The 26,902-nt window shown below is 42.9% G+C and overlaps 1 protein-coding gene across 3 annotated transcripts in view; it reads right to left on the bottom strand.

The window, feature by feature from the left end:
- The window catches only part of galnt16 (UDP-N-acetyl-alpha-D-galactosamine:polypeptide N-acetylgalactosaminyltransferase 16), an 82,309-nt gene that overhangs the window by 6,533 nt on the left and 48,874 nt on the right, over positions 1-26,902 (bottom strand). Inside the window, exons 9-16 of one of the 3 annotated variants that reach the window (XR_010908102.1) lie at positions 24,255-24,358; positions 20,407-20,533; positions 20,227-20,319; positions 19,094-19,270; positions 8,822-8,905; positions 8,570-8,693; positions 4,749-4,862; positions 4,455-4,571 (exon numbers count right to left, since the gene is read on the bottom strand). Coding sequence is in view for 2 of the 3 variants with exons in the window: in XM_067456206.1 (XP_067312307.1) it covers positions 4,455-4,571; positions 8,570-8,693; positions 8,822-8,905; positions 19,094-19,270; positions 20,227-20,319; positions 20,407-20,533; positions 24,255-24,358 (826 nt within the window). In the remaining variant the exon portion in view is untranslated. The remainder of the gene's footprint in view (positions 1-4,454; positions 4,572-4,748; positions 4,863-8,569; positions 8,694-8,821; positions 8,906-19,093; positions 19,271-20,226; positions 20,320-20,406; positions 20,534-24,254; positions 24,359-26,902) is intronic. The other 2 variants (XM_067456206.1, XM_067456207.1) reach the window with 2 other exon arrangements.

The raw sequence follows: 26,902 nt of genomic DNA, 5'->3' as shown, positions 1-26,902 counted from the left end.
GGCAGCGGCAGTTGGCAGAAAGACTATCCGAGTTAAGGCTGCTCTCACCGGGGTTGATGAGCGCTGAGCTCCGGTGATCGCCTAGATCTCACACCTCCGAAAACACCAGATCAAATTTTCAAATAGGAGCTCTCTTAATAAATAAATCACATATTTGAGCTTTAAACAACTACATTCTCGCCTGAAAAACTATTAAAAGTACATTTTGTGACACAATACAGTAGTATTTTTAAATTACTCTGGACTCGGGCTTCCCCTATGGGTTTCCCATCCGTCACTTCACCACGTGACAGCAGTAAGCAGGCTCCTCATTGGTTAACGCGGCGCGAATATCCGCCAAAGTTCAGATTTTTCAACTTGAGCGATTCGCGTGTTTCGCACGGTTCGCGCGAATCACGCGTTCAAAACGCTCAATTCGCGCGATCATTGCCGCTTCATTCGCGCGAATCGCGCCATTCGCGCCGCCTCATTCGCGCGAATCGCGCCGCAGAATGCCTATTCGCGTCTCTGCATTGACTTAACATGTAAATCACTCGCGCGAATCGCGTCATTCGCGTGCGGTGTGAACGCAGCATAAGACTATTGCGTTTATCGGAGGGATGGGATCAAATTTAAGAAAAATACGCAAAAAAAAAAAAAAAAGAAGTATTAAGACATGTGTGGCAAGGGGGGAGTGGTTTAGCGAGGTCTGCAGCGGGAGAGAGAGCCGCGGGACGAGCGGTAAGTGAGTGGGTTGGACGCAGATTAATAACACCTGTATCTTGTTCCAGTAATGGGCGTGGAGAGGGGATAAAACGCCAGTGGAACCGGAGACCAGGGGGAGAGAGAGTCGGACGGTTGATGCCAGAGACCCAGAGACTGAGAAACCGGAAGTGCCGACCCGGAAGTAATCGTTGTGTTATGAGTTTGAGAGAAACCACACTATTGAGTGTGTTTTGAGTATTGAGTTACTAAATAAAGCAAGCATCAACCGTCCAGCCGACCCCCGTGTCCTCTTCCTTCCTCACATTCACGAACTTATTACAACATGTTATACTGCGCCCCATAACCACAAACAAGCCTAGAAAAAAAACACGGAACCACCACTTTAAGTCATATTTTAGTCACCTGAATTGGTTTTAGTTTTAGTTTAGTTTTAGTCAACTAAAATCGAATGAGTTTAGTTCAATTGTAATGCATTAATTGAGCATTAAAGGTCCCGTTCTTCGTGATTCCATCTTTCAAACTTTAGTTAGTGTGTAATGTTGCTGTTAGAGCATAAATAATACCTGTAAAATTATAAAGCTCAAAGTTCAATGCCAAGCGAGATATTTTATTTAACAGAAGTTCCCTTTCAAAGCCTACAGCGAACGGCCGGTTTGGACTGCACCGCTGCACTTCCTGCTGTAATGACGTCACTAGAACCGTTTGTTGACGAACCCTCCGCCCACAAGAACACGCAAAATAGGGGGCGGGGTCTCGTTGCTCTCCCACGTGGAGAAGAGCGCGCATTCAGCGCTTGCATCTCCCCGTTATGGTAAGAGGCGGGACCTTTCCGGGCAAAGTGCGCTAAGCTGCTGTTCAATCACAACACGGGAAGCGCTGGCCCAATCAGAACTCGTTACGTGTTTCTGAAGGAGAGACTTCATAGAACAAGGAAATCATCAGGCCGTTTTTAGGACAGAGGAAATAGCGCTGTACAGATAAGGAAATTGTGTGAAAAGTACTGTTTTTTTTACACGCGAAACATGAACTCATGTTATATTGCACACTGTAAACATAATCAAAGCTTCGAAAACACGCGAAGAGCAGGACCTTGAAAGCATTACATAACTGACTGTTATTTGAATACGTCAAAACATAATTGTGTTCAATCGCATCCCTCTGGTTTCGCCATGGTCAGTCTTCCCCCGGGTTCTGCCTGGCCTCTCCACCAAGCCTTCCTTCATTGACTCCATGTGAGCCTTCAGCCTGTTGGCATTTTTTGGGCTCACTCCCTGACTCGTTCCACGTCCTGTGTTGTTCCCTCTGCCAGCCATGCCCTCATCCTAAGCCATCTGTCCTCCTCTGCTGGACATGTTTCTTTGAGTTGTGTTCTTGTTTAATTTGCAGTGTTTCCAGTTTTCATTTTTTTTTCTGTGTATATATAGCTCTCATTTTCAGTTGTTCTTCGTCAGATCTCAGCATTTTTGAGTTGTTGTTCTATGTATCATGTTTTTGTTAACCATACTAATTAACCATCCGTGATGTGTTCACCAAACACTGCATGTTAACGTAATTAAAATACGGCACTATGTTGTTCATATCAATTAACTATAATGTTAAATACATTCATTGTAATCTCAAATCGATTAATTAGAAGAAGTGTTTACTCCATCACCTGCATATGATATCATTAACAACAGTCCTATATTGTTGAACTAAAATGGTCCAAACAAAGAAGTTATGACCGGTTTCAGGAAGCCATCTTGACTAGTCTTGACTAGTTTCTTCAACAATGCATTGTACTGCAGTGGTTAAGCAGTGAGTTACATCATTGTACAGGAAACCTTCCTCTGTTTAGTTCCTGTCTCTACAAAGCCTCTTCTTCCAAAAAAGTGCTAAATGCTCTGATTGGTCGCCTGGAACAGTGTGTTGTGATTGGCTAACTGTTTGGGAAATGTCCCATTCCTTCCCATAAGCACCAGCTTTAACATTCTACTAATTAACTCAACCAGGCCCCACCCCTTTATTCTGCATATTAATTATTTAAAGGAGGAATATTGTGACGTGTTGTTCCCAGAAGAAAACTCAAAACTACAATGGAGGCACTTGAGGGAGTTCAGAAGCATTGACACTGATATAGAGAAGAACTCTGTTTACTTTGTGCTTTGCAGACCTTTTTCATGCTCCAACAGCAACATTACACACTAAAAAAAACAACAACATCAAAACATAACCATAATAGGACCTCTTTAATTTTTTTTTTTTAACTTCTAACTTTAAACTTCTTTTTGCAGTGACCTACACAATGTATCTTGTCTATATTCAGGGACAAAGTAAGAAGATCAGAAAGGTTTGAACAGAGCTTACTGACTCCCAAAGATTACTGAACAGCTGAAATAACAGACTCGCCCATGACATTAATGTGTTTCAAAGACATGTAATGCACTAGCCTGACGTGGTCATACTCAATTCTAGTCAGAATATAGAGTAGAGTCTGAGTGTGATTATGAGGTGTGTTTCAACCGAACCAGGAAAGACCTCAATTGGACAGACCTACAACCAATCAGAGCAACGAAGCGACGCATAACGTTATTTGTCAAACGTCAACAGAGCTCAACTGCACTGTGTTGCCAAGTCTGCATTTTTTTCAGCGGGTTGTTTTCTATGTCCGCGGGTTGAAGCGACTATTATGTGATATATAGACCTGTGAGTGCGAATTTTAGCAGGCGACCTTGCCAAAATAACACACATTTAACCCCCAAACTCCTTTTTTTCCCCCCGGAGAACCCCCCGAGAAGCTATTCTTTAGGGCTAGTAGTTGGCGGGTTTTGTTGTAAAAACTTGGCAACCCTGTCTGCACGCGTGCTGGAATAAACGATCTTTGCCGGTGTTGTAAAAAAATACAAATTTTTAATGATACACAGAGTACTTACCCAACATGATCATCATTTCTGAGAGAAATTGTGAAGGTGAATGCAGATACAAACATGCTCTCCGTTTAGAATTCATACAAATATAATCTAAGCTCCTTTGATGATGTGCATGATTACGTTACTGTTGATCATCTGTCCGTCATCGTCTAAAGCCCGCCCTGATGATTTCATTGGTCCGAACAGTTTCTGTTCGGGGATAATCACTCCTCTATAGATTGAGGCCAGACTGAACCGCCCGACCTAAAAATGTTGTGGCCGAGGCTGAGTTCGGCTGGCATCCAGGCTAGTAATGCACAATAATTACTGACAAAATGTATTAAATGGCCTCATCATATGGAGGGACGCAAAGAGTAAAGCAGATCTTCTCTGTGGGGAATTTGATCTGTTTGTGAGGGATGTTCTGACTTTAGGGAGAGATCATAAATGAGCCGAGCATGAATGAGTGGACAGAGGTAGAGGTCAGTCTGATGAGAGATGGAAAAGAAAAAGATAAAAGCTAAACTAGCTAAGCTTGTAAGTGGAACCATATGCAGTGGGCTTATGGGAAGTTGTGTGTTTGTGGCTGTAAGCCTGTTGTGTTTTAGATGGAAGGCAGAAGATTTATATACAAAGAGCAAAAGAAAAAATGCAGCTATTATGACGGAAAGGATGAGAGAGGATATTAGAACAAAAATGAATAACTCTGAACTGGAATGGCAACAGAAAATCCCTTAAATTTACTTCCAAAGAGAACACTAGAGCTGTCCGAATAGAGCTAATAGACTTCTGAGACACGCGTGTAATTCGATCTCAGTGGGTCTTCAAAACTCGAACTGCCCATCTGTCAGTTACACCCACCTGTCTGGACTCTTTGGGGTTGCAGGGCTCCAGTCTGACCTTTGACCCTGTAGTGAAGGCTGTGATGGTCAAACACTGGTCATGCTGACGGATCTGTGGTTCAATCAGGGTCCACTTCTAAAATAAGAGACATACAAATAATTGGGTGAGTAATGGAGGTGTAGCATTACAACTTTGTACGCATTTGTACGACCTCACTCATATGAATTTATACGATTTGTCTATACTGCAGTGATGGGTAAGTTTAAAGGGATAGTTCACCCAAAAATGAAAATGTGATGTTTATCTGCTTACCCCCTGTGCATCCATCATGTAGGTCTCTTTGTTTCTTCAGTAAAACAGAAATTAAGATTTTTAACTCCAACCGTTGCAGTCTGCCAGTCATAATGATGTGAATGGGTAACAATTCTATGAGAGCAAAAAAAACATGCTTAGACATCATGCACAAAAACCCTGCTGCTCCTGACGACACATTGATGTCTTCAGACATGAACTGATCGGTTTCTGTGAGAAACCTAACAGTATTTATGTAAAAATGTTTACCACATATCAGACGAATCTCATCTAGTGTTCCCCTCCGTCATTACTTCCGCCTGTAAGGTCAAACTGGTGCGATCATAGATCTCATTCAGCCGATCCATATATATATATATATATATATATATATATATATACACATATATATACCGGTATTTTTCCAGTACCAGTATACCGCGCATCCCTAATATATATATATATATATATATATATATATATATATATATATATGATCGGAAGTAATGACGGATGGGAACACTAGATGAGATTTGTCTGAATAATGAGGTAAAAAAAAATACTGTGAAACACTGCACTGAAATACTGCATTTGTGCATGTTGTCTAAGCATGTTTTTTTTCCACTCTCATAGAATTGTTACCCATTCACATGCTTTATGACTGGCAGACTGCAACGGTTGAAGTTAAAAATCTTCATTTCTGTTCTACTGAAGAAGCAAACACACATACATGATGGATGCACTGGGGATCAGCAGATAAACATCACATTTTCATTTTTGGGTGAACAATCCTTTTAAGGGCGGCGTTTGAGGTTAAGCAATCTGTACGAAATCATACGAATTAGCCACCTCGTCAAAAATACGTACGAATTTCTGAGAGATTGGGTTGGGTCAATCTGTTCAACTGCTCGTTAACGCAAATATCTAATCAGCCAATCAAGTGGCAGCAACATGGGCAGCATCTCAATCAGCTCCTTAATGCTCAAGCTCATGAATCAGTAAATCGTGTTCATGAATTTGGGCACTGGTAAGGACAGTAAAGGAAGCTGGCCTAATACACATTGGGACACAGATGATTCTATTTCCAAAAATTTGACAAAATCCACATTGAACAACATCATTACTGGGATTTATGAAAAACAGCAGAGCTGATATCTTACTGACATTACTTTTATTTTAAGTACATTATGATAAATACTTTGCTTGTTACATATACAATCACCTAAAGGATTATTAGGAACACCACACTAATACTGTGTTTGACCGCCCTTCGCCTTCAGTACTGCCTTAATTCTACGTGGCATTGGTTAAACAAGGTGCTGAAAGCATTCTTTAGAAATGTTGGCCCATATTGATAGGATAGCATCTTGCAGTTGATGGAGATTTGTGGGATGCACATCCAGGGCACGAAGCTCCCGTTCCACCACATCCCAAAGATGCTCTATTGGGTTGAGATCTGGTGACTGTGGCGGCCATTTTAGGACAGTCAACTCATTGTCATGTTCAAGAAACCAGTTTGAAATGATTTAAGCTTTGTGACATGGTGCATTATCCTGCTGGAAGTAGCCACCAGAGGATGGGTACATGGTGGTCATAAAGGGATGGACATGGTCAGAAACAATGCTCAGGAAGGCCGTGGCATTTAAATGATGCCCAATTGGCACTAAGGGGCCTAAGGTGTGCCAAGAAAACATCCCCACACCATTACACCACCACCAACAGCCTGCACAGTGGTAACAAGGCATGATGGATCCATGTTCTCATTCTGTTCTCATTCTGACTCTACCATCTTAATGTCTCAAAAGAAATCGAGACTCATCAGACCAGGCAACATTTTTTTTCAGTCTTCAACAGTCCAAATTTAGTGAGCTTGTGCAAATTGTAGCCTCTTTTTCCTATTTGTGAAATTTTTTTTAGATGAGTGGTACCCGGTGGGGTCTTCTGCTGTTGTAGCCCATCCGCCTCAAGGTTGTGCGTGTTGTGGCTTCATAAATGCTTTGCTGCATACCTCGGTTGTAACGAGTGGTTATTTCAGTCAAAGTTGCTCTTCTATCAGCTTAAATCTCGGCCCATTCTCCTCTGACCTCTAGCATCAGCAAGACATTTTCGCCATACTGGATGTTTTTCCCTTTTTCACACCATTATTCGTTGTTCGTGAAAATCCCAGTAACTGAGCAGATTGTGAAATACTCAGACCGGCCCGTCTGGCACCAACAACCATGCCACGCTCAAAATTGCTTAAATCACCTTTCTTTCCTATTCTGACATTCAGATTGATGTTCAGGAGATTGTCTTGACCAGGACCACACCCCTAAAGGCATTGAAGCAACTGCCATGTGATTGGTTGATTAGATAATTGCATTAATGAGAAATTGAACAGGTGTTCCTAATAATAATCCTTAAGGTGAGTGTACGTGCAACATTTCAGCCGTAAATAAATTATTCATCTTAACTAGATTGTGTTCATTACCTGTCAGCGATGTATGTTTATGTTGAAGAAAATTAAAATAATGGTCTGTTATATCGTGTGTTGTTATGTGTGGTGAGTTGGCTCATGTGATTTAAGTTTCACGCTTCAGAACTTCCTTAAGGGAGCATAGTGAGCATTGAAGCGCCCCGGTTTTCACTGTGCATTGTGGGACTTTTTAGGGAGCAAACATTTCAGTGCACTCCTTGATCAGTGCCATGACTACTGAACTAGGGAGCTGATTGAGACGCACCCATGGTCAATACAATCTGATGACGTTCAAACAAGCATCAGAATGAGGAAGAAAGGTGATTTAAGCGACTGAACGTGACATGGTTGTTGGTGCCAGACTGAGTATTTCAGAAAATGCTGATCTACTGGGATTTTCACAACCATCTCTAGGGTATACAGAGAATGCCCCAAAAAATATCCAGTGAACGACAGTCCTGTGGGACAATAGAAGATTGGAAAAACATTGCCTTGTCTGATGAGTCTCAATTTCAGCTGCAACATTCAGACGGTTAACAACACGAAAGCATGAATCCATCCTGCATTGTATTACCAGTTCAAGCTGGTGCTGGTGTTGTAATGATACACCATCTTCTGATGGCTACATCCAGCAGGATAATGCTCCATGTCTCAGAGCTCATATCTCACACTGGTTTCTTACACATGACAATAAGTTCACTAAACTCAACTCCACAGTCACCAGATCTCAATCCAATAGAGCCCCTTTGGGAAGTGGAGGAACTGTGTGATATTATCACATCAAAATGGACCACAATCTCCAGCAGGAATGTTTCCAGCACCTTGTTGAAACTATGCCACAAAGAACTAAGGCACTTCTGAAGGCAAAAGAGGGTCCAACCCAGTACCAACAAGGTGTACCTAATAAAGTGGACAGTGAGTGTATATACCAAAGCAGAATCTGTGAGTGAATCTGAATAATTTACCTACAGTATTTATTCGTATTTTTAATTGTGTATTTGCTGTGGAGTTGATTTGGAGCGAAGCATGGAGCGGAAAGATGGGTGTGAGTGCCTTTACTATTTAAACAACATGGCGCCGGACATAAAAATGATAACTGCGTCACGCTGAAACTAGCAAAAAAAAACACGGCACTGGGTATATGATAGGGCCCTGAAACCGAAAAACAATTTTTTTTAAAAACCCTAAAACATTTAAGATGGTGGAACCAGAATAAAAACAGGAAATCAGTGCCTAAGCTTAGCCTAGTTTTGTCACTTTATGTTCTTGCTCACTGGAAAAACACCTAAAATTGTTAAGGGAAAAGCCCAAAATCATGAATTACTGAAAACAATTTTAAGTTAGTAAATGCTACATTCAGTCAGATTTTACAGTGCTTAAGCTTCACCTGTGAGGCAGGTATGCTCGGTGTGGTCTTACACTCGGCTAAACCCAGACTGTCTGCGCCGTGACTCTCCAGACACAATCCATCCTGTTTCAGGAGACTGTACACCACTTCCTGCTCTGGGATTCTGACAAACATAAGCAATATCAACAGAATGCATTCAGAACAGAGACCTGAGAGTGTTAAATGGCATTTCACTCCAAATACAAAAAGTGCCCATCAGAGCCCAGACACGGTCCAGTGACGGTGACTCACTTGAGTTCAGGGTACACATTCTCAAGATACCAGCGGAAAGAGTTACAGTTCAACTTCCGTCTTAGTGCAAGCCGATCCGCAATACTGCATAGAGAGACAGAAGCGGGTTAAAGGAATAGTTCAACCACAAATTAAAAATCTTCTAACTCACCCTCAAGTCGTTCCAAAAAGTTTTAAGAGCTTTTTCCATACAATGACAGTATATTCTCACCAGGGGTTGTCAAGCTCCAAAAAGTACCATAAAAGCAGTTCATACTGCTTGTGCACCGTATCGATCATGGAATATTATGTGAGGATATTAATTTGAGAAACACTCAAACTCCACTAAAATCTAATTCAGGCTTGATTATGAGAAAAGCAAGAACTTACATTGTAAAAAGTGGTAAGCAGCAATTGTAATTTGTATTAAATTAAAGTGTAAGAGCTATTTAACCCATAAAAACAGATTTGTTGGTATAAACCTTTGAGAAAAACAACAACACTTCAGCATACTTTTAGGTACTTATTAGGCAAAATAATATACTTTAAAATGATATACTTAAGTGTGAACTCTGAATGTAATGTTTTCACACACACTTAATTGAGTGTTATTTAAAATGAAAAGAAAATGTATTACAGATTTAATTTACATTAAATATAACTATTATAACTTAAAAGGAACACCACCATTTTTAGAAATAGGGCTTATTCAACTTCTTTCCTACAGATAGATATGTGGGCAAATGCATTTTTGTCTCAGTGCTTGTTAAGCTAAGCTAGCGACGACCCTGCCAAACTAAAACAATGCATGCACTGAGACAAAATGCATTTGCCCACGTATCTAACTGAAGGAAAGAAGTTGAATAAGCCCTATTTCTAAAAACACTGGAGTGTTCCTTTAAGAGTGCTTTTTTGACTTAAGTAGGACTTAAGTACATCTTTACATGTCATATCATAATTACTTCAATTGTCATTGAAGTATGCCAAGAAATGTATTGCCAAGCATGTATGGTAAACTAAAATATGAAACTTGTAATGTATTTAAAAATATATATATGTAATTAAACACCTGTAATGATAAAAAAAAAAAAAAAAAATTATATATATATATCATTTAAATGTAATATCAATTAACACACTAAAGTTCAAATCTAATCAAGTACTTTACTTGTGCTTTATTAGTCAACACATCAAAATAAGTGCAGTTTTTTAAAGCACGACAAAGATTATTAAAACAGATTTAAAATGTAATAACACTTAAGTGGCCTTTTATTTTATTTATATTATAATATCTGCAAATAAAGCTGTTTGAATATATACTTTTGAGATTTGAAGAACTTCTTTTTCGCAAGGGATACTAAATAATATTTTTCACTTAAATAAAAATAGTTTGTATAGATATTACCATTGGCCGTTATTATAGGTGTCAGGACTCGGGTTTGATCATTGCTTTTCCTGCTCTCTCAGTTGTTTCCCTGTATTTTTCCATTGCACCACAGCTGTGCTGTATTCTTAATCAGCACTACTGCACACCACTCTCTCACCTGTCCCTCATTTGAGTTTCCCGCTCTTGATTTTGGAGGCAGCTGTGCTGCATTATAATCAGGGCTCTTGCACACTTCTCACCTGTTTCTCCTTTCGTTTAATTTCTCACACTATTTAGCTTCCACTCTTATCTGCCTTCTCTGCCAGAGTGTTTTGACTGCTTTTCTGTCATGCTCCAGCCTCTTAGATGTCAAATCTATTTTCTGGCCTGTCAAGTTTTGATGCTGTTTTGTTTTTCCCTAGTCTGGTCCAGCCCTGCAGCTTGGTGTTGCCATCTCCATTTTGGGGATTGGCTTTTTGTTATTAAGTCTGTGCCAGTTCTTGGCCTTTTCCCTGCCCTGCACCTTGCTGTGTCATTTTGTTGGCCCTGAACCTACCTGTCCCTCGAACACTCCCCTGGCTTGCCCTCTTGCATTACTGCCTCACTGGACTGTCTACCTGTTGCTGACTTCTGCCTGTTCTTGGATTGTGTCTACAGCTATTTCCCCTGACGTGGAAGCTCGGCTGCCTAGTTAAATATTGTTCTCTTTCATCATCTCGTTTCGAGATCCACCTATGGGAAGGGCATCCGTACCTGACCTCTGCAGAAGCATCCAATTGCACCAAGTCTGACAAGACAGGCAGGAGTGCGCAGCCAATGCCCAGTAAGGCCCCACCCCTTACCAGCGGGCATATATGGGCTGCATACGCTACTGTACATCAGTTGACATTCGCTTCTCGCGATCTCTGCACTGACACAGTTCGGTTAGATTTGCGCTGCTCACTTATTGTCTGCAGGAGGAAATATCGCCAGATCAGCCTCCACCGGGCGTGACAGTTCTATTCTGCCACATTCTGTGTCTGCATTCGGAGCCGCTCGCGCTCTCGTCCGTCTTCCTGTTCCACGGCTGCCGCCACGGACCTTTCTGAGTTTTTCGCGGGTATGTCGCTCTCTCAGTCTTCTCCTTCTGTGTCTAGCCTATTACGGGCCTGCCCGGCCGCGTGTGGGTCTCTTATCGCCGCTAAGGATTTTCACCCTTTCTGTGTGGTCTGCTTGGGCCTCAAGCACGCAGAGGAGGCAATAGAGAACCCGGAGAACTGCAGTTACTGCCTGGTACTGCCTAAGAAACTCCTGCGACACCGCCTTAAAGTTGCCGCTACTCAGTGTGGCGAGCTCGACTTGTCGTACTCGGATATGGAACACGGTGACGATAGCGCGCTACCGGGGACCTCCCGGGGCGCGACGGCTCTTGTTTTGGCTGACCAGCCCAATCCTGAGTTCCCCGAAGAGGACATCTTCACGGGTAACCTCCCGCTCGCCGACGATCTTGCCGGGTCCGGTGATTACGACGACGCGGGCCTTCTTGGAATTTCGGAGGACGAGGAGGCCATCCCGCCCTCTGTTATTCCCCAGGCTAGCGCCCCCGCGGCCTTGCCTGAATCCATCCTCCTGGATGTGTGTGAACGAGCGGCCGCTCGTCTCAACATTAAATGGCCGGCTCCACAGAGCGCCACCGACCAGGAGAGGGATATTTATGACGGTAAAGTGTTGGGAGCCCCCCCCGGCCCGAGGAAAGAACTCTTTCCCGTTCTTCCAGCGTGCGCTAAGCACATGAGGCACTACTGGAACGACCCGCTCGATCTTAAACACGGTCTCGCGGGGCTGGAGGTTAAAGATATGGCGGCTCGCGGCATGGGCGAACCGCCTGCCATTGAGCCCTCCATTGCCAGACACCTCAACCCAGTCCAGGGAGGGCTGCCCGCCCCCCCGAAGCCGGTCCTTCCTAACAGGATGGACCGTTTTTCTGCCTCGGTGCACCAGGCCGTTTATAAATCCTCGGCCTTGGCTGTTAGGACTCTGAATGTCTCCTCCCTCCTTTCCGCTTACCAAGCGGAGATCCTGGACGATCTGGGCCAGCAGTTAGATAAGGGATCTTCTCCCTCTCCTGCACTGTGGAAGGAGATCATCACGGTTAACGACCTCGTTCTCCGTAATGCTCGTCAGGTCGTCCAAACCTGCGGGCGCTCTATGGCGCTTTCCGTGGTAGGAGAGCGCTCGCTCTGGCTCAACCTGTCTGGTCTCCCGGATAGTGAAAAGAAACGTATCGCAGGCGCCCCGGTAGAGCCCGGCCGGGCTCTCTTTGGCCCCGCAGTTGCTATGATGCAACAACGATGCGACGACAAGAAGGAGCACGAGGCCTTCATATTGTATCTTCCCAGGAAGACGGTCCCACGCCAGGCGCCCCCTGTGCGTTTGCCTAACCCCCCGGTCCCGGGACGTAATTTTAATCAGGTCAAGGAAAAGCCTCGAAAGAAGTTTTCTGGGCTTTCTCCCTGCCCCAGAACCCCTGTCCAAAGGACGGAAGGTTCCTGCTGTAGGGTGTCCCCCTCCCGTGGCTGCCCAGCCCATATGTTTAGTGGACGATGTGTGTTCCCCCCTGTTCAAGGGGATTGTCGTGAGGAAAAGTTCAAAAGCAGTGTAACCACACCGCACATACTGTGTTCCCCTCACCCAAATAATAAAGGCTTCGGCCCCAGTGTTTCCCAGAAAACACAACACACACAGAAACACAAAAAACACAATAAATCTAACGAATCAAATGAATTCGTCACAGCGAGATACCCTCTCAATGTAGGGAAATACCCTTTCTCTCGTAATGGTGAACCTGCACGTGTCGTCCCTAGTTTCTCCACTAGAGGGCGCCATTGCATCACAAATAAGCCAGCTAGGCATGCTCGAAGCCAGCACGGCCTGGACGAGCATTCACACGAGCTGTGTGTCAGCCTGGCTTACTGTATTACGCATGATATTACAGGGCTATCGTCTGCAGATTGCTATGAAACATCCACGTTTCAGCAGCGTTCTCTTTTCTCACACAGAGGAAAGCACGGCCCACGTCCTGAAGGAGGAAATCTCCTCTCTTCTAAACAAAGGTGCGATTCAGGTGGTTCCCCACAATCTGATAAACCAGGGTTTCTTTTCCCGTTATTTCCTGGTCACAAAGAAGGACGGTTCCCTCCGTCCTATTCTGGACCCCAGGGTGTTGAACAAACATTTGAGGAAATACAGATTCATAATGTTAACCCTTGGTTCGCTCGCCCGTGTCATGAAACGGAACGACTGGTTCACATCGGTCGATCTGAGAGATGCTTTTCTCCACATAAGCATTTATCCACCACACCGGAAGTTTCTTCGTTTCGCCTATCAAGGCATTTGTTACGAACTCACGGTGCTTCCGTTCGGGCAAAAATTAAGCCCCCGAACTTTCTGTTTACGTGTGGAAGCGGGCTTCACTCCCCTAAGAATGTCTGGTCTACGGATCCTGACATACATATGCGATTGGCTCATCATAGCCGATTCGTGGGAAAAGGTGTTGCAGGACACCTCCCGTGTGCTCGCGCACACCCGATCTCTGGACTTCAGGGTGAATGTGAACAGGAGCAGCTTTACACCCAGTCAGAGGGTGATCTTCCAGGGCATGGAGCTCAACTCAGTCTCCATGCGAGCGCGTCTCTCTCAGGAGCGCGTTCTCTCTCTGACGAACTGTCTGTCACAGTTCAGAGAGGGGGCGAGGGTGCGATATCGCACATGTCTCAGGCTACAGGGTCTTATGGCTTTAGCTATCCAGTTTTTGCCACTAGGACCCCTGAGGATGGGTTTTGTCACTACATTTCAGCCCGTTACACGATCTTTGCCGCTCTGTAACAGTGACGCGCACCTGCGCTGCAGCTCAGCGCCACTGGAAGAGCGCGGACTTTTACGCACAGGGTACCCCTCTGGGGACTGTCATGTTGCGGAAAGTCGTGACGACGGACGCGTCCCTAACAGGCTGGGGTGCCACCCAGGAGGGCAGAACTGTGAACGGTTTGCGGCCGAGCAAACTACTTTCAGAGCACATAGATTATTTAGAGCTTCTAACCAATTAGAAGGCTCTGAATCATTTTCTGCCTCGTCTGCAGGGACATCATGTGCTCGTACGCTGCGACGATACCACGACAGTGGCTATCAATCGTCAAGGCGGCGCGCGCTCGCCGAAGCTTCATGCCCTAGCTTACAAGCGTTTGGTATGGAGCGGGCGAGTTTTCCTGTCGTTACGCGCGACTCATGTTCCGGGAATTCTGAACAGAGGCGCGGATCTTCTATCGAGGGGGAACCCGCTCTTCGGAGATTGGCACCTCCACCCTCAGATAGTAGACATGATATGGATGAGACTACGGGCGCCCGTAGATCTGTTCGCCTCGCGCGAAAACAGCCATTGTCCTATGTTCTTCTCGCTAAAGGACTTGGACGCGCCCCTCGAGGTGGACACACTGGCCCACCCGTGGCCCAGAGTGCTGCTGTATGCCTTTCCTCCCCTGTGCCTGATAATTCTCACACTGGCCAGGGCGAGAGAGGGGGGGTTTTCTCTCATCCTGATAGCACCCAGGTGGCCCAAAGCGCCGTGGCTGGCAGAGATAATCCCTCTGTTGTATGCCCAGCCGTGGTGCCTCCCCCTCCGCACAGACCTATTGTCTTAAGCGAACGGGGAGATTTATCACCCACACCCGGACAGGGTAGCTCTCTGGGCTTGGCCCGTGAGAGGACGAACCTAAGCGCGTTAGGGCTTCCCCAGCGCGTGGTGGCTACTATACAGAATGCCAGGGCCGTTTCTACACGGTCCTTGTATGGCTGTAAGTGGCAGGTGTTCGATGAGTGGTGTGATGGGCGGGGTCTCACGTCATATCAGTGCTCAGTCGCTGATATCTTGTGTTTCCTCCAAGACCTTATGGATAAGGGCAGGTCTTTTTCCACTATTAAGGTCTATCTGGCAGCTATCTCTGCTTGTCATGTGGGTTTTGAGGGCTCAACGGTTGGGCAGCATTCTCTAATCCGCAGATTTATGAAGGGCGCCCGTCGCTCCTTGCCAGTCATTAGGAGAACGATCCCTGAATGGGACCTCTCCATGGTGCTGGAAGCTCTGTCTCAATTCCCTTTTGAGCCTCTGGGGAATATTCCCCTTAAGTTGCTGTCCTTCAAAACAGCCTTGCTCTTGGCCTTGGCGTCAGCCAAACGTGTCAGTGAGTTACATGCACTCTCGGTCCACCCCTCGTGCATCAATTTCTCTCTGGGTGGAGATAAGGTTTTCCTCAAGCCTAATCCAGCATTCATGCCGAAATGTTTCCCTGCGTTCACATCGGAGGTGTTGGAGCTATCCGCTTTTCACCCTCCGCCCTTTTCCTCCGCGGAGGATCAGAGGCTAAATGCCCTGTGTCCAGTCCGTGCGTTACAAACGTATGTGTCTAGGACCAGCGCGTTCCGGAAGAGTGACCAACTCTTCGTTTCATGGGCTCCTCCTCGCAAAGGGGATCCCCTGTCTAAACAACGCCTCTCACATTGGCTTGTGGACGCTATAATCTTGGCATATGAATCAAAGGGAGTGCAACCCCCAGGGAACATCAGAGCTCATTCCACGAGGGGCTTGGCCGCCTCTTGGGCTCTGTTCAGGGGAGTATCACTGCAGGATATCTGTTCTGCGGCCAGTTGGGCTTCTCCCCATACGTTTGTGCGTTACTACAGGCTGGATGTCACCAGAACCTCAGTAGCACATTCGGTCTTGGGGGTGGGGTCTTCCTAACCCTGCCTTCCTTATGTGTGACACACATAGCCTATGTTTCATGTCCTGCTTCACACCGCAGTTACGCGGTTGCGTCGGTGTGGCGAGTTCATGATTATGAGACGCGTCGTGCACCGCCCCTCGGGGTGACCGTCTTTTTCTGGCTAACAGGACCTCACTGTGAGTGTATTGGGCAATCGGGGAGCTGTCCATGTCTCTCCCATAGGTGGATCTCGAAACGAGATGATGAAAGAGAACAATAGGTTACTATCGTAACCCCGGTTCTCTGAAACATCGAGTGGAGAGATCCACCAGCGTTGCCCCGCTTACCGCACGAGAAGCGAATATACTTACTGATGTACAGTAGCGTATGCAGCCCATATATGCCCGCTGGTAAGGGGTGGGGCCTTACTGGGCATTGGCTGCGCGCTCCTGCCTGTCTTGTCAGACTTGGTGCAATTGGATGCTTCTGCAGAGGTCAGGTACGGATGCCCTTCCCATAGGTGGATCTCTCCACTCGATGTTTCAGAGAACCGGGGTTACGATAGTAACCTATTGTTTTCTTTTACTTTGCTTTTTGTCCTAATAAATATTTTGAACTGATCTGCTCTTGGGTTCTGTTCTTCCATCCAGCCCTCACAATAGCTTACAATTTTTTTCAGTGTACATTGTTTGGTGTTTGATTTCAAACCTGGCATGACACATCTGGACAAGCCTAATTCAAATATATACTTAAAGTACGTTTATGGAGCTTGATAGTTTAATTGTAAATAACATCTTGCTTAACATCTCTTTTGTGCTACACAGACTGGACTGAAGTGAGGGTGAGCAAACAATAACTATTCTACGATGTAGCTATTCCTTTAGAATCAAAGGTAAATATAACTGTGACAATCTCATAAAAAAGACTTTCAAAGGTCACCATTACCAGATCTATATAAAAACACAGTGTATAACGCTGCATTCACACGAGGCGCCGGCGTCAACGATTCTCATTGACTTTGAATGGGTGACGTCAGGAGCCAATCAGCGGTGCGTTTCCCGAACAACGACGTTACTCACCGCTTAACTACAATAGTATTATACATCGGTGAAGAAATCAACTAGCTCACGACTGTTTCCTGAAACCGTATTGTCGCAAATCTGTCGTTTAACCACGTTGGTTAATGATGCCACGCAGGGGGTGGAGTAATAACTGCTTTAATGAATTACTTTGAGATCAAATTCATGCTCGATTTTTTTTTTTTTGCTATAAATTATGGACACGGCACCTGAGGACTAATTCTTGTGTTTCTCAGATATTTTGCTCTATTTCCAGAGTCAAATCGGCCCGTTCTTGCGTACTAGAGCACGTCCCCACTCTTCAAAAAAGGTGCTTTAAATCTCTTGACGTAAGTCGTAAATGACATTTGTATGTATTTGAAATAAAATAGATAGATTGTACTAAATGCCAGCTTGCTTATTTTGCTCAAGATAAGGATTTATTAAGTCCACATGTCATGCAAACAATAAACTCTGCTTTAGACATGTGCCAATTTTCGATAATGTGATTTATCACGATAATGAATATGCACAATATTGTTATCGTGGGCACTTTAAAATATCGTAAATAATAATTTATTAACAATTTATAATTTTTTTTATAATGCACTCAAGAATACTTTGCCCATCAACCATATAAATGCTCAACACCGCTGTTCTGCGTCAAAGGGACACGTGCTCAGATATAAACAAGCCCAACGTGCGTTTGCACATGACTGAACCGGTGAAGCAGACGCGCTGCTGAAGTGCCGCTCAGTGACAGCAGAGGGCGCTGATGAACTGCAGAATGCATCGGTTACCCCGGTAACCCCGCAAACAAACAAAACGCCTGTAGTTTTTAAAACAGCCATTCGTTTTTGTAATCTCAATGTTGTTCATCACAGCACCAAATACTTAATACTTAAAGACTTAATAGGCTATTTATTTTCAAACTTAAACATTTTTATGTTTTAATCTGGACTACAACATGCCCTAATGATTAGAACTGTTCTGATTATTTGTTATTGTTCAGTAAAACTTTGAGACATACGACTTCATTAGTTAACATGTTAATTCATTATTACCAAACTGACAATGAAAAACACTTATAAAGAATTAATCATTCTATGTTAATTTCTTAGTTACTGTTTAATGACATTAAAATCAAAATCAAAATAACTTTTTAATGGACCTACGATAAAACTAACAATGATCAGTATTTCTTAACTAACATTACCAAAAACATTATACTTTCGGTAACAAATGTAGCTATTGCTCAATCTGAGTTAATGCATTAAATAATGAGCCCTTATTGTAATTTGCTAGCCTACCTGTTGTTCTTTATAGCCTAATTCTTTTGCAATTTAATCTGTTTGAAAATTGTACTTTTACAGCTCTGAAAAAAACCAAGAGACCACTTAACATTGATTTCTCAATGAGGGGTCTCTTAATTTTTTTTCCAGAGCTGTATATATTTTTGGTGCATTATTGTATTTAAACATTCAGTTATTTTTGTTCTTACAAAAATAGTTCTTAAAGCTGTTATGCTATGGCAACACTTTTTTTTGCAACTTATTTCAATATCGTGATAATATCGTATATCGTGATAAAACTTCAGCAATTAATCGCAACATGAAAAATTTATATCGGCACATGCCTACTCTGCTTATAACCACAGGTCGAGAGCTGTCGTTGCAACCATGCAAGTTTTGCGATGCTGTTTGCGAATGTTCGTTGCAACGATGGTTTCGGGAAACACTGACTTGTTGAACTAGGCTGATAACGACAAAACTTGCGACGATAGTTGGCTAACGATGCTTTTGGAAAAAGCACCCCAGATCGCCTATGCACCCAAAAATGAAATTTCTTTTGTTAAAGGTCCCGTTCTTCGTGTGTTTTCGAAGCTTTGATTATGTTTACATGTGTGCAATATAACATGAGTTCATGTTTTGCGTGTAAAAAAACAGTATTTTTCACACAATTGACTTATCTGTACAGCGCTGTTTCCTCTGTCCTAAAAACGGCCTGATGATTTCCTTGTTTGATGAAGTCCCTCCTTCAGAAACACGTAACGAGTTCTGATTGGGCCAGCGCTTCCCGTGTTGTGATTGGACAGCACTTAGCACACTTTGCCTGGAAAGATTCTGCCTCTTACCATAACGGGGAGATGCAAGCGCTGAATGTGCGCTCTTCTCCACGTGGGAGAGCAACGAGACCCCGCCCCCTATTTTGCGTGTTCTTGTGGGCGGAGGGTTCGTCAACAAACGGTTCTAGTGACGTCATTACAGCAGGAAGTGCAGCGGTGTAGTCCAAACCGGCCGTTCGCTGTAGGCTTTGAAAGGGAACTTCTGTTAAATAAAATATCTCGCTTGGCATTGAACTTTGAGCTTTATAATTTTACAGGTATTATTTATGCTCTAACAGCAACATTACACACTAACTAAAGTTTGAAAGATGGAATCGTGAAGAACGGGACCTTTAATGACTCACCCCAATGTCGTTCCTCACCCGTAAGACCTCCGTTCATCCTCGGAACACAGTTTAAGATATTTTAGATTTAGTCCGAGGCCTTTCTGTCCTTTGAATGTAATTGTATGCCCACCTGCTGTCCACGTCCAGAAGGTAATGAAAACATCATCACAGTAGTCCATATGAGACATCAGTTGGTTAGTTAGACTCTTTTGAAGCGTTGACAATAAATTTTAGTCCAAAAATAACAAAAAATACGACTTTATTCAGCATTGTCTTCTCTTCCGTGTTCCTCAAATAAAGAATCAAACGGTCATGAATCACGATTCGGATCACGTGTCAAACTGGCAAACTGCTGAAATCACGTGACATTCGCGATCCGAATCATGAATCAATCCGCTGATTCACAACCGTTTGATTCTTTATTTGAGGTTTGAAAACAAACGTGGAAGAGAAGACAATGCTGAATAAAGTCGTATTTTTTGTTATTTTTGGACTAAAATTTATTGTCAACGCTTCAAAAGAGTCTAACTAACCAACTGATGTCTCATATGGACTACTGTGATGATGTTTTCATTACCTTCTGGACGTGGACAGCAGGTGGGCATACAATTACATTCAAAGGACAGAAAGGCCTCGGACTAAATCTAAAATATCTTAAACTGTGTTCCGAGGATGAACGGAGGTCTTAAGGGTGAGGAGCCACATTGGGGTGAGTCATTAATTAAAGAAATTTCATTTTTGTGTGAACTAACCCTTTAAGCATCGAGGGTGAAGCCCCGTGTGAATGATGCGTAAGAGTTATCAGAGATGTCTGACCTCCCAAAGGTCTTTCCCTGCGCTGAAGGTCTCGCAGCGTAGTAATACTGTTTATACTCATCCATCCAGACCTCAGCTGCTCTCCGCGTGTTCCTACAACACACAGAAAACGCAACGCCGCTTCATTCATGCACTTCATTGTAAAGCATATGATTACAGCTTACATAAAGGCCAATTTACTTAATGTAGGTGAGTGCGTTGCCCTCTGGGAAGTCATAGGGATGGCGTTTCCTGAAGACGTGGCCCACGCGACTGCAGGGCAGGATCTCGAGGCTGCCGCCACACATCCACACTCTGAAGGATAGCTCTACGACAACAGAAATAGAAAAGAAAGATTGTGGAAATTGAAAGAATTACATTTATGCAAAAATATGGTTACAAATGTTTTGAAATAGGAAAAACAATGCGATAGAGCGATACAAAAACCAGGAAAGGCTTTCCTTAAAACGTCCCTTCCTAGGCAGCCACGACTACGAGCTACAGGACATTTTGTCATTTTACTTTTTTTGAAATAAGTGAAATCTTATTTCCTCAACTGTCAGATGGTAATGGATATGACAATGTTGAAACCCTTTTCGCAGACTGTAATGGCGTTATTCCACAGTTAATAACATTGCAAATCTAGAAATTTTAGGAAAAAGATTACATCTTTTTAAATGTAAAGCACATTTATAACACATACATATTAACTTCACATTTAATTACAGAAACTTGGTAAATGCTATCGTGTGAATGTTTGCAATACAACGGTTGAGGGAGTGATGGTGAATTTGACATTGTTCTCTCTTCTTACCAAAGTAATCAACTTCTCACTATTTTTTCCTTTTTTGGAAAGTCATATAAATGCTACTGTGGATTTTTGTTTCTTTTTCTATGGACCCTTTTCACATTTCCGGGGTTCTCAGAAGTGGAAGTCGTCATAGTTGGATAATTGTCTATAGTGGTGACTGGGAGTAACTTATTATTATTTTATTTCAGTTTTAGTTGTTTTAGTACATCAAGTTAAACTACAAAATGAAAAATGTTGCCTTGGCAACTAGCTGAAATAAAATAAGTTTAAGTTTAGTATATTTTATTTTGTTTTATTTAACAATTTTTTGAAATTGTATTGTAGTCTTAAGCCCCGTTTCCACCACAGGAACTTTACCCAGGAACTGGAACTTTGGGTGGTACTCGGTGTGTTTAGACCGCAGGAACCAGGGTCTAAATGAAGTTCCGGGTAAATATTTCCCCTCCAAACGGCCCTGGTCGCGAGGTAGTACTTTTTCAAAGTTCAGGAACTTTCGAGGGCGGGACTTGGGCGCTGAACGTGCTGATTGGTTTAGCATTTTATTTCAACCGGCATTTTTAAAAGTCTTTTGCGAGGTTCGGTCTACGTTTAGTAAATATCAGTCTTGCTCTCGGTCTGATGGCGCCGCGTTCGTCTCAGCCATCTCACGTTCAATGTCCGTAATAGCTGATAATAATATACATTGTCATTTTAAATCTAGCTTTACAAGCTTTCTGAATATGCTGCATGCTGCTGAATCTGCATATTAGTGCTCTTTTCTGTCGTTGTTAAAGGGGGGGTGAAACACTCAGTTTCAGTCAGTGTCATGTCAATCTTGAGTACCTATAGAGTAGCATTGCATCCTGCATATCTCCGAAAAGTCTTTATTTTTTTATAATTATATAAGAAAGATGGGCTGTTCCGAGTCTTTCCGAAAAAAGCAGAGCGGGTGGGGGCGTATCGTGTGGGCGGAGCTAAATAATGACGTGTGCGCGCCGCTGTTATTGTGTTGAGTGCGTCGTAAAGCTGTGTCATCCCTAACAGCGGGATAAAACTTTATTCAAAAAAAAAAAAAAATGGCTTTTAATCAGATACAGCCATACATCTATGATCCGGAATCAGACCCAGACGCTGAAGTTGAACAGGAGCAGCAGCAAAAACGACTAGAGCAGGACGTCTCAATGTGGTATAACTTGTGTTATTTACATATTTATACTTGAATTATATCGTCGTATTTTTTGTCTTTGAAGGTGTACATGTGGGAAGTGCAGTTGTGCACGTGTGTGTGTGTGTGTGTGTGTGTGTGTGTGTGTTTACGCGTGGTTTGTGTAGACAATTGTAGTAAGCGGACTGGTTTTGCATGGCAGGCTAGTGTTTACATAGAAAGACACGGAATAGTAGCGCATTGGAATGAAGAAGCGTGCTTATTTAGTTCAACATATTTCCCCACTCTTTGTGTATTGTTGTTTGGAGTGCTTTTACAATACACAAACATAAAGTTACACATATAGTGGCCAGCTAAACAAATGTACACGCACTACACATTGCATGCTCCATTGATCAATTAACTAAATGTGATCATGTTTGGGCTACTTGATGGGCATAGGCAAAAACACAGACACTTGAATCAGTCTAACTCACCGCCCGCGGTTCTAACGTTGGGACCTTTATCGTTGGGACTGCTCCATCCTTCAGCATTAGGCGATTGGAAAATCCGGCGTCGAACTGGGCCTTGTTTATGAAACAGTCGGCACCGAAATGCAGTGAACAGACATAAACCTTTGCGCAACTCAGTTGCTGATCCGGAAAAGCAAATTCCATCCACTGTTGCCTTAACGCGGGGTTTTTTGGCAGTCTGTACAGGACTTGGTCTGGCAACCAAAAACGCACTTTTTTGGTGACATTGTTAATTTCTTGAAGTCACATCACCTGTGCAGAGCAGCCTACGAGCCAGCGCTTTGATGGGCGTAGCCTGTTACTTTCGCTCTCTCCCTCTCTCTCTCTCTCTCTCTCTCTCTCTCTCTCTCTCTCTCTCTCTCTCTCTCTCTCTCTCTCTCTCACGCTCTTCCGGTAGAATTGCCCGTACGGCCCATACAAGGAAATTCCGAAACTTTAACGTCAAGTGGACCCATGATCGAAAAAAACTTGCCGAAACTTATGACTAACCGGAAGTAGTATTTTTGACAAAGAAATACTCCCATCAAACGTCCACCTTAACTTTTGAAACTTTGTCCATGTTTAGTATGGGATTCCAAGTCTTTAACAGTGTAAAAAGATCAGTATGCATGAAACAGCATTTCACCCCCCCTTTAATTACCTCTTTAGTAAACCTATACATAACCAGCAAAAGCAGCACAGCTTGAATCTCTTCCATACTCGTTACTAAGTTTTTTTACAGTCTATTTTTCACCATGTAAACGACCTGACCGATTACTTTTAAGTGTGCGTCCTTACATGACGTGACAGCGCTCATGTTGACAAGTGAGGAAAGCTCATTTTTCAGAGGGGTAAACTTTTTATTTCGTAAGTTATGAGTATATTGTATATTGTATTGTAAGAATATTGCCCCAGGCAGTTTTTACTTTAACTGCGCCTGACAGAAGTTTTTTTTTTTTTCTGAGATGATTATTACATTTTACAACAAATAAATAGCTTATTATATACTGTATTAGTCCTGGTGGCCGTTAAGAGTTGCTATGGCTTCAGTTAACACATTCCAGCTGCTGGAGAAAACAGCATTGACATTTTTGATGCGGCAGACAAACTGTATGTCACAAAATGATTGCAATTGTAAGTCATCACATGTAAACACCAGATCGGTTTAGATAACGTCTCATGTAAACAGTCCACTAAATCTTTCAATCGGTTTACACAAAAATGATTACTGTCCGTTACTGACATGGAGGAGCAGTCGTGTGCAGTCCTACATCTTTGGACTAATCTGCCTAATCTTCACGGAACTTTAGATCGCGGTCGAAACGCAAACAGTTGCAGGTCTGGGGGGGAGAAAAGTTCCTGTAAAAAAGTTCCTGGTACAAAATGTTCCGGGTAATTTAAGGTGGAAACGAGGCTTTAGTTAGCAATAATATCCCAGGTTTATTTGACTATATTAGTGAGGACATCTTCACCACACTTTTCTTTATACAGTCTCTGCAGCTCATCTTGCTAAACTGTTCACGGGATGTTTGACACTTCAGCACATTGACAGCAGAGCAGTGACATAATTTTTCAGGATAATGTCATACATTTCATTACTTACCAAAGTTCTCACCACCCCAAATATCCATGTGAGTGTCGTACTGACCCAGGTGATTGAACCAGCTTTTATCCATTATGAAGATTCCTCCAGCAATTACAGGAGTCCTGCGTGAACAGCAGTATCAAGAGCATTGAATTTATTAGGGATGCTAGGGGCATGTCCTTACCAACAGTCAGGAAAAAAAAAATATATAAGGGATGCAACAATACAGTTAGTCCACGGTTCAAGACGTACCTCGGTTTTTAACCACGGTTTTCGGTTCAGTTCGTTTTTTTTTTAGTATTCTATTTTTAGGCGACAGGAACAGAAAGAGGTTAAGGAGAATGTTTTTATTGTAACTTTTTTTGTGAAAAACCGTACTTAAACTTAACTTGACTTAAAACCTTGTACACATTGCTAGTGTATTGTATAAAATAAAATACATTTATATAAAGATTAACAGTGGCAGCTCAGAGATGTACAGCATTTAAGTATGAAACTGAATTAATAAATGCAGGCTAAAATTAAAACTACATAGTCTTCAATATACAATGATTAAAAGCTACTATATTATTACTTTATTCAAGAGCAGTGAGGGATTTTCTCTTTGTCTTTTGTTGTTTTATTAACATAATTTTAGAGGTGAACTATCCCTTTAAAGGTGGGGTAAGTGTTATATATTATATGTTATATAAGAACTAATATATTCTGGCTTTTGCTTGAATATGCTCGTGTGTCATGTCCACTTGTTTTTCCATTTGCGATCGTATTGTGGCTCACTTCAGCGATGATAACCTGTTCATTTCCACACCATATGGAGCATCTAAATCCCCTCAGTGTATCAAGCGTCAGCTCACAAAATGTGACCGAAAGGTAAGATACTACACTCCTAATATAAGTTTGTTTCCTCTTTTCATCTATATAAACCATCCGGTCGTAATTGTAATATGTTGTTAGCTGGACTATCAAGTTTATACTAACGTTATTCAGTTGTTCATGAGAACTGTTTGTGTTTTGTGATCACCATAACTCTAATCTTGCCATAATTGTAATATGTTCGTTAGTTGGACTGTCATGCCTGTGTACTATCGAGTTGTTCATGAGAACGGTTTGTGTTTTTGTGATGGAAGGGGTGACTTTTTCATTGAATATTCAACCTGGATTAGTAACTTACACACAGATTCTGCCATAGTCGTTGCCTGGGTTACGTATGTGTGGGGCGGAGCTATCAATATAGGGCCGAGACCCTTTTTGGGGGTAGGGGCGTGTTTGTTTTGGTGAATTGAAATATCAACAACGGTTACAGAAAGCACTTACCCCACCTTTAAGGACAAGTGTTCACAATCACTAGGCTGCGTATGGCGTTTTAATAAAGTCAAAAGTCGCGCGCACGAAAACCACGAGCACGCGAATAAACCCAAGCGCGCAAAACAGACCCACGAGAGGAAAATAGCAACGCGAGAGCGCATCTGTGCACCCGCGAGAGCGCATCTGTGCAGCCGCGAGCGCATTTGTACACCGCGAGCGCGCATTTGTACACCGCGAGCGCGCGAAACAGTATTTAGGGGCGGAAATGAATACTAGCGCAAGCCCCTGCTGCCTAGCGCGCACAACTGCAAATGAGCGCTCGCGTGACTACTCAACACTCGCTCGCTCCTCGAGTTGACTTTTGACACTTTGAGGGCGGGGCAATGACTTTTGTCTTCCCACCTGTGATTGGTCATTTGTTTAATCAGTTTCACTCTTGTTTAAACATGTAGCAGGACTAGGACAAGGCACGTTTTAAGGAACCATTATGTCGGACCCTGAGTAGGTAATTTAATTTTTAAGTCTTTGTGTTTCGAGTGCAATATATTCAATATATGAAATTGTATTGTACAATTTCAAAGGTATTTTGTTTACAATCATCTTGAATAGTTTGTATAGGACCTTAACACCAAAAAAGATAAGCTAATTTAAGATAAAGCTGACTAACCCATAAATGTAGGATGTTAAAGGTTAGTTTTGACCTACATTGACAATATACAGTAAATAAATCATCGCTGAGTAGCATTTCTAGCTACTTAACAAAGCTAGTATGCTAATGTATAAACAAAGCAGCGTAAATGCAATCTTTGTGATTTATTTATCTGACACATGGTGCTGGATGTTCCGCTTGTGCCCGTATAAGGTCAAAGAGCTCTTGCAAAGCCTGGGTGATACCACCCATTGGGCCACTGAATCTGCATTAACGACAACAGCTGGGGCAACAGCCTTAGTCCTAATGGGTTGTTATCATAGCTATCAAAATCCAGTGTTTTGTATTTTGCGTACGTGAGTTTTTGTTGTACATGTCTATTAAAAAAAAATATATATATATTTGTACTGTGCTAATTAATTGAGATTTCTTACAGCTCTTACAGGTTGTTGGCCTTGTCTGTTTCGTTGCTTCTATTACTCTCCCCTTTTTTGTAAGTCGCTTTGGATAAAAGCGTCTGCTAAATGATTACATGTAAATGTAAATGATAGCAGGGGGTACTTGTATGTGACTGGACAGGGCCTCCAGAATATACAGCTCCTGACGACACAGAAACTCCAGATAATCTAAATCCAGTGGTGTTGTGCTGAAGGCCTGTTGCAACTTGTGTAAAAGATTTGCCAAAAAGTGGTGTCTTAGCTATTGACAGAAC

Source organism: Pseudorasbora parva, chromosome 10, assembly GCF_024679245.1.
Source record: "Pseudorasbora parva isolate DD20220531a chromosome 10, ASM2467924v1, whole genome shotgun sequence".
Taxonomy (NCBI): Eukaryota; Metazoa; Chordata; class Actinopteri; order Cypriniformes; family Gobionidae; genus Pseudorasbora; species Pseudorasbora parva.
Note: the sequence above shows the minus strand (reverse complement) of the source record. Positions and strands in the feature narration are given on the sequence as shown.